At 26.0% G+C, this 8,749-nt stretch overlaps 1 protein-coding gene across 1 annotated transcript; it reads right to left on the bottom strand.

The window, feature by feature from the left end:
• Positions 1-63: 63 nt before the first annotated feature.
• LOC114943424 (uncharacterized) lies at positions 64-8,697 on the bottom strand. Its single transcript, XM_029319039.2, has 19 exons — positions 8,277-8,697; positions 8,052-8,182; positions 7,789-7,985; positions 6,984-7,124; positions 6,552-6,885; positions 6,312-6,445; positions 5,917-6,189; positions 5,523-5,647; positions 3,806-3,924; positions 3,524-3,735; positions 3,164-3,298; positions 2,764-3,076; positions 2,567-2,694; positions 2,209-2,490; positions 1,823-1,944; positions 1,618-1,718; positions 1,415-1,548; positions 1,199-1,332; positions 64-419 (listed from the first exon to the last, which is right to left on the bottom strand). The coding sequence occupies exons 1-19, from the start codon at positions 8,351-8,353 to the stop codon at positions 386-388; spliced, it is 3,126 nt and encodes a 1,041-aa protein (XP_029174872.2). The 5' UTR covers positions 8,354-8,697; the 3' UTR covers positions 64-385.
• Positions 8,698-8,749: the final 52 nt, after the last annotated feature.

Consider the following 8,749-nt stretch of genomic DNA (forward strand, 5'->3'; position numbering starts at 1 on the left):
TTAAAAATACATGACATTTTTTAAAATTTATTTAACATTATCTTAGAAACAATTCGCTAAAATATAATAGATGAATAAAATTTTGAGACGTATCAATAAATCATGAATATAAATTCTTTAAATTTGTGAAAAACATTTTAACATTAATATATCAAAAACTTAAAACTTATTCAGATAGATTCTATATATAAATCATGGTGGAAGAATAATATGATATAAATATTAAATCAATAAATTATGCATCAAATGTAGAAAACATAATTTGTGTGTAATGATGCTCTTTTTTTCAATATCAACTTGTAACATGTATTATTTTAAACATTGTGGCGGTAACATTTTTTTACATTAAGCATATAGCTTGTCGATATCTTTGTGCATATATACATTATACAAGTTGCTCCGAATAGGCTTTCACAATCCTATAAAAGTTAACTTACAAGAGATAATTCTAAAAATGCATACTATGGTAAATACTATAAAAACTACAATACGACTACAATAAAAATCAATAAGCTAAATGAATGCTGATAATTACAGAAATTATAATTTGACAGAAAATGTATAATTTGCATAAACATTATATATAAAACATATATTTTTTGTAGTAGGTTTGTTTTAGATACAACTGAATAAAGTCGATTGAAAAGATTAAAAAATTAACTGCAATTAAAATTAATTCAAAGATTTTTTGCATTTCCTATGTCTCACACTATGTTATCCAGAAGTAAACAAAATGAAAGTTTCTATTATGACTAGATATGTATATAAAAACAAAGATATTTAACGATTTAATTCTGAATTCTTAATTAAACATTGTTTAAATAAACGTTTTCTTAAGAGTTGTCAAACTGTAAATTTCTGTAATTACCAGCATATTCATTTAGCTTATTACTTTTTATTGTAATTGTATTGTAATTTTTATAGTATTTGTAAGCACTTGTAAGCTAACTTTTATAAGATTATAAAAATCTATTTAGACTAACTTGTATATTGTATGCACAAAGAAATCAACAAAACATCTAGGCAGAATAGAAAACTTTCATTTTGTTTACTTCTGGATAACATAGTTTTGAGATACAGAAACGAAAAAAATCTCTGCATCAATTTTAATCAGTTAATTTTTCAATCTTTTTTATTGGCTTTATTCAGTTGTACTGAAAACAAAACTATTACAGAAATTTTAATGAAATCGTCTTACGTTTTAAAAGCCTTAGCCATAGCCATTTTATTTATCAAATAGAGTTGTGTATTATCATCCAATCTGTTAAAAAATTTGCTTAATATAGTTGTTGTATCCTTCAATATGAACTGGAAGCAATATTCCTCCAAATCCTAAAAATCATATGGCATTTAAGATATATATTTAACAATTAAAGTTCGACATTAACAAAAAATTATAAACTGTAATAATTACTTTCATATTACATTGAAGTGCTAAATTATAGATAAAAATGACATTCAATGTGGTGATTCCTGATTCTATTATCATCTCACTACATTGATATTTTAGTATAATCTCGTTGTTTGTATTAGCTAAAGTCAACAACTCTGTAAAACAAAGTAGCTTTCTGTACACATATGAACAATAATAAATCAATATGTAACTGCTTAACTTACCTAAAACGTCTTCGATAGTAGATAATTTGATTGTTGCAGTATATAAATATTCCAGATAAGCTTTATACACAACATAAGAAAATTGATTATCCTCGATTACACTGTCGAAAGAAAATATTGACACGCGATTAAATAAATATAAATAACTTTTAATAAGAATAGTATACTGATTCTTTCTTAAATACATATTTTATGTACATTATACCTTAGATTTTTTTCTGCCACTTTAGTGAACATGATTTCATAAAATTTACTGCGCAACATCAGGATCGTTTTATGTACATAAATAGATTTTTCATTTACTTTTATTACGAGATCACTCGTCTTCTGTTTCAAAGAGAATATGGAAATTGTTAAAAACGGATCTATTGACACAATACTAATTATATAATCTAAATTTAAATTTTACACACACATACACATAAAATTAATAAACTTGGTAATTAAATCTCGAACTAGAATTGAAGTAAATTATTAATTTAACTGATTTGTAAAAGAAAATTAAAATATAACACACACATAGACAAAATTATATTTTATAATTTGAAAATGTAAAACATGCAGAAATAACAAAAGTTGGATGAGACATACGGAATCATTGAACGCAGCTTGTATGCATTGCAATATCCTGTTCGACGTTTTATTTACACGTATGGGCATATTTACGTGGTCGAAATCACAATCATTAGTTATGAACGGCACATTGTATGTGAATACATCGTATATATTAGAAAATGATGTGATAATCGGAGTTGCAATTTTCTCACCAAAACAGCAACCCCATACATAGACATGGTTATCACAACCGAGAGCGACACTTATGTCACTTGTATATACTGCTGCGACGTCCAATATCTTCTCTTTCATTGACAACTGTTGAACAAAAAATCGTATTTTATTTTTCGTGGGTTTTTTTTTATCATAGCTATTACATATTAAAATAAATCACCAAATTAGGACAAGGGGAATCCTTTTCGTTGCCTATACCCAATTGTCCATAATTATTTCTACCCCAGGTGTAAAGTTTTCCTTCATTCGAAAGCGCCAATGTATGCTCTTTACCGCAGACTACTCGAGCTAAAACATTAAAATTGGTCATTATATTTGTAAATAATCGCCCTTTTTTTACAAACAAAAGAATTTTACTTATTATTTTATCTGAGAATGTAGTAATTTCCACTGGAGAATAACAGACTTTATTGCATTGTTTATTTATTTTGTGTAGAGGATTTTCAACAGTATGTCCCAATTGTCCATATTCATTGTTGCCCCAACTATATACCTTACTTGCATAAGTGATAACAATACTAAAATTTGAACCACAAGCAATATGTGAAATTCTCTTTTCACTCAAAGCGTCTAATATTATTTCAAACTTATTCGTGATGTGTATGTGATCTTCTGTTAAATGATGTTCATTTACATTTACATTGTAAGAGTGCTTTCCCCAAATATACAGCTAAATCATATATATATTTTAGTTATCTAACTAGTGTTATAAAAACGGTAATTATATTGATATTATCATATTTCAATGATTGCTTACATTTTTATCTGCAGTGAGAAAAAGAAAATATGTAGCACTACATGCAACATCTATAATTTCTTTGTCACGCAACTCATCAAGTTCAAAAGGTGTTTTATGTACAGATTGAAATGTACTTGTACCCCAGAAATATACCTTTTAAAAGCAATAATGTTATAGATTTTAATATCATATTCAGTCTTACTGCTTTCATATATAAAATATCAAAATTTAATTAAAAAAAAATCCTGCAGCATAAGTTTGCAAAAACAATGTTAAATGTTTTTATATATATAAGCTAATTGTTTTTTTTTTCCATAATTTGATATATTTTTTACTTCTATTTTACTTTTTCATTATATATATAATTTTTTAGTATACCTTTCCATTTAGAAGTGCAGCATTACATACTTCCAAACAACAACAAAATTTCTTTATAGGATATCCACTCAACATTTTTATTTTTTCAGGATATAGTATTTTATTTGTGACATTTTCCACATTCTCAAATCCTAATCGCTCATTGTCATTAGTGCCCAAAGCATATACCATGTTGTTTCTCATCGCGATTATAAATGCCTCACCGTGTTCACCTGTTTTAAAATGCCAAATATAAATAATGATATCATCAATGAAAATAATGTAAATAAAAGCGATAATTACCAAATATCATAATTTTATATATATCCATTATAAAGTTCGAATCCAATAAATTAAGCATTGGCCATCTCTTCAATTCAAAAGGATGTTGTCTCGTGAAATTATATTGCGTTTGTTCCTCTCTGTCAATAATTTTTTTTAGTAAAATTGATCGCTAAACTAAAATTAATCCTTATCGACATTTGACTTAATTCTATTTTACTTTTCTTTTTATTTTTATTATATATAAAGAATTCTGTGATTTATTAAACTAATAGTTTCTGTGATTAAACTTTACAATTATACGATAAAGACATATCTCTTAAAGAAAAAAATTTAACTTACGGAAATTTATTTGAATATGATTTAATTACAGTCCACTCTCCGATATTTCTGCTCGGGCGACCCATTTTGCGAATATAAGTTAAATGTTTAAAATTTGACCTGTTTTGCTTAAATTTCGGTTTTGTTTTTCTTTTGCGTAAACATATATTTGAAAAGTAAACATTGTCGGTCAACAGTAGCAAGAAAGTTTCGAGTCGTTAAAAATAACATTTTTGAAAGTTAGGAAAACTAACAGATCTGGTACAACTTACATAGAATCAAGCAATAATAACAGAACAATAAAAATAGAAATATATGCACTAGTAGGAACAGAGAATAATATCTATTCTCTGTTCCTATTGGTGCATATTTCTATTTAATGTTTCTCTTACTTTATATTATATTACTTTTATATTGTGTGATAAGAAAACAATAAGCTAAATGAATATAAATGCTAACAGAAATTGAAGTTTGACAGAGCATATGATACATCGTATCATATAGATAATACACAAATGTAACTATTATGCACTAAAAAAATTTATTTTATTATACAAGCACATACAAAAATTATATTAAAAAATTAATTAGAATTTATGTTCAAAATCAATTCAGATATTTACTCGCTTCTATACGTAAGATTATATTTACTACCATACTAGAAATAAATAAAATACAAAAATTTTCTCTTAAGATTAGATATATCTGGAAATAAAAGTATTTGATGGTTATTCTACTTTCGACTAAAGCATAAGAAAACAAATTATGTTTTCAAAGCACCCTCTTTGACTAATTTAAATATTAAATCAACTCTTATTTCACGGTTCAAATTTTTGAAATATGCACTTGATATTGCCTCTGTTGTATTCCTTAATATGAACTTAAAACTGTATTCTTCCAAATCCTGAAAATTATATGGCACTTGATGTAAATATTTACATTTAGCATTTTGCACTTACATTTAGTTAATAAAGTTTAACATTAGTTAATTATGAACCATAATAGTTACATTTAACTTGCGTTGAATCGCAGACTCATAGACAAAAAGTACATTTAATGCATGGACTCCTGACTTTATATATTGACGACAAAGATGCTCAAGTCTAGGCTCGCAATATGCATTAGCTAAGACCAACATCTCTGTAAGAAAAGGCGTTATTTTAATTGTACACATCTAAGCAATATATATAAATAAATCATGGCATTTATATTTAATCACTTAATTTACCTAACATCTCTTCCACTCTAAGAACAAATCTATTCGTATATAAATATTCCAGATAAGCTTTATACACACAGTAAGAGAATTGTTTATGCTTAATCACACTGTTAAAAAAATTGATATATGATTAAATAATTAAAATTAAGGAATTTTTAATAAGAGAATAGTACAATATATTAATTCTTTTTTAAATACCTGATATTCTTATCTGCCCAATCATGTTGGAACATATATCTGAAATATGTACTGCGGATAACCAGAATAGCTTTATGTACATAAATAGATTGCTTTTCTACTTGTATTATGAGATCAGTCTTCTCCTGTAAGAGAGAATATATGGATAATATTAACAAAATATAAATATATATATGTAATCTATAAATCTGAATTTTTTTATATTATATATATAATTTTATATTTTTTTTAAACTTTAAAAGTAAATTATATAATATACACTATTTTTTCAACTATATTAATTAATTTTTTTTAAAGAATATTAAAATATGGACATGCATATAAATACAGACAAGATTTAAAAGAATATATATGCAAAACTAACAAGAGTATCGAAAAGTCAGATGGTACATACATCAGAATTAAACGCATCTTGAATGCATCCCAATATTTTGAATGCATCACATTTGCGTTCATATTTATTCACAGGCATGATATTGTAAATCATGTATGGTACTTTATGTAGGAATATATCGTACATGTTCAAGAACTGGGTGATAGTCGGAGTATTTATCTCCTCATTATTCCAATAGCCCCATATATAGATACGTTCATCACTACCGAGAGCGACGCTTGTATGATGTAAGTAATTTGCCGCGATGTCCAATATCTTTACTTCCATTTCCAACTATTAAAGAAAAGATATATGTGAATATATATATATATATATATATATATATATATATGTATGTATACATGTACACATATTATTGTTTTTCATTTTTTGTTTTGCACATTAAAATGGATTACCATAACAGGGCAGCACAATAGTTTAACATCATATTTGATTGTACCCGATTGTTTGTAATGATTTCCACCCCAAACATAGAGTTGTCCTTTCTTCGTAAGTGCCAATGAATGCGCGCTTCCGCAGACTATCTTAACTGAAATGTTAAAGTTGTCCGTTTAACAACGTTGTTTGCATTTTCGAATGCTCAATATTGTCATCTTTTTTTTATTATTATAGAAACAAGAAATGAAAGAAAAAACCTATATTTTTTTTGGAGAGCGTAGTGATTTCATGCGGAGTCGATTTGTAAATGCTGTTTAATGTTTTTAATCTGCTTACATGAGGTACTTCATCAATGCCCAATTGGCCATATATATTACTGCCCCAGCTATATACCTGATCCTCATCAGTGATTGCAACATTAAAATGTGCACCACAAGCAATAAATACAACTTTATTTCCATTAAAATTTATCTTGTAAAACAAATCCGTGTTGCTTGTGTCATCTTTTGTTGAATCATGTTCATTATTATGTACATCTCTTTCAATATCTTTAAGGTTTATTTTCCAAGTCTCTACTCCCCAGAAATATACCTAAATCATATATTCAAAGTTAAGAACAACATATATTTTAACTTATGTAATAACAATAATTATATAGATATTATCATATTTCATATATAATTGCTTACCTTTCCACTTATAGTGAGAAAAAGAAAATATTTCATACCACACACTAGATCTTTAATATAGTTGTTTTTCAAGTCAGTGATTTGATAAAATGTGTACAATGTATCAGATGACAGGACTTCATTGGTACCCCAGAAATATACCTTTTAAAAATAATAATATTAACTTATAGAAATATCATATTTAACCTTAATTATTTTATATACAGAATATAAAAATTTAATTTTACAAGAATACTACAGCAGAAAAGTTTGTAAAAGAATATATTTTGTATTACTCTGTACTGAATATTTAATGAATTTATGAAATCTCTCAGCGATTGTGTAAAATTGTGGCTACACTAATTAATAGTAAAAAAAAATCACTTTTATACACAACTTCTTTATAAAATTATCAAAATTTATTAATTCAAGTTAATTATTCTACTTTTGTATACAAAACAAAACATTAAAAAAAACACAAAATTTATCTTAATTTTATATTTCAAAGATATTTTTTTCTATTCCCATGCATTCTCATTCATCAATAATTATTTTTTCCATTAATTTCCTTTTCAATTTTAAATGTTAAATAAAACAAAACTTATTTAAAAGATGTATAAAACGAATTGTCAGTGTTATATATATATATATATATATATATATATATATATATATATATATATATATATATGTGTGTATATATACTGCACACACACACACACACATACAATATGTATATATGCCAATAATTTTTTCTATAACTTGATATATTTTTTACTTTTATTTTACTTTTCATTATATATACCTATGTAAATTTTTAATATACCTTTCCATTTGCCAGAAGTGCAGTACGACCTCGTTCCAAGCAACAGACAAACTTGTCTATAGTTTCTTTATAGAATATATCTATTTGTATTGGCTGCAGAATATTACGTATATTAACTATTCCTAATTTTCCATTGTTATTATTACCCAAGGCATGTACCAATCCATCTCTGGTCGCAATAATAGCTCCATTTTCATCTATTTAAAAAACTATCAAAATATAAATTGTATCAATAAAAATGATAAAGATAAAATGCAACTTACCAATTATTAGAACCATATAAATTTGCTTAATAAAGTCCAAACTTAATAAATTAAAGATTGGCCATTTCTTCAACTCCAAATAATGTATGTTCGTGAAATTGTACACCAACTCTTTCTCTTTCTGTAATTCTCTAATAATTGGTTTTTCAATTTAGTGAAAGTAGTCAATGACGAATTAATTTTTATTTTATTTCGCGAATGCCCGATAAGAAGAAAAGAACTTACTCTATTTCGAATTCATTTAATAATACATCTTTTAAAGCAGGTTGATAAATATCTTCGATCACCACTTTGTCATCCATTTTGCAAATAATTTAAATGTTAACACTTGTTTTATTTAAATTTTGATCAAAATATTTTTCTTCTTTTTTTCCGTAAAAACACAAATGTTTGAGGAATAAACATTTTCGGTCGATGGTATAAAAAGTGAGACGTCAAAAGTGACATTTTTGAAGGTTAGAAAAACACGTGGAATCATACAGTAGATTTTCTAACCTCCATAAATATCATTATTTTTATATCCCTTTATATTATCAAGAGATGATTTATTGTTACAAAAAAAAACGCCGTAGTGTATATTTTTATCATAAAAAATGGATGCAAATAAATATTCATTACTCTCCCTGACAGATGTCAATTCGAGCAATCGAAATTAAACGCAACCAATCAGCGCAATCGTTGCCTAGGGAAACTATCCC

The sequence above is a fragment of the Nylanderia fulva genome, unplaced genomic scaffold (assembly GCF_048542155.1).
Source record: "Nylanderia fulva isolate GAGA-0341 unplaced genomic scaffold, ASM4854215v1 Scaffold37, whole genome shotgun sequence".
Lineage (NCBI taxonomy): Eukaryota > Metazoa > Arthropoda > Insecta > Hymenoptera > Formicidae > Nylanderia > Nylanderia fulva.

Coding starts and splice junctions, on each gene's coding strand:
- LOC114943424 (XM_029319039.2), bottom strand. CDS start 8,353: ATGGATGACAAAGTGGTGATCGAAGATATTTATCAACCTGCTTTAAAA. Junction 7,125..7,788: donor CACTTCTGGCAAATGGAAAG/GTATATTAAAAA, acceptor TATTTTTAAAAG/GTATATTTCTGGGGTACCAA. Junction 1,945..2,208: donor AAGCTGCGTTCAATGATTCC/GTATGTCTCATC, acceptor TCTTTGAAACAG/AAGACGAGTGATCTCGTAAT.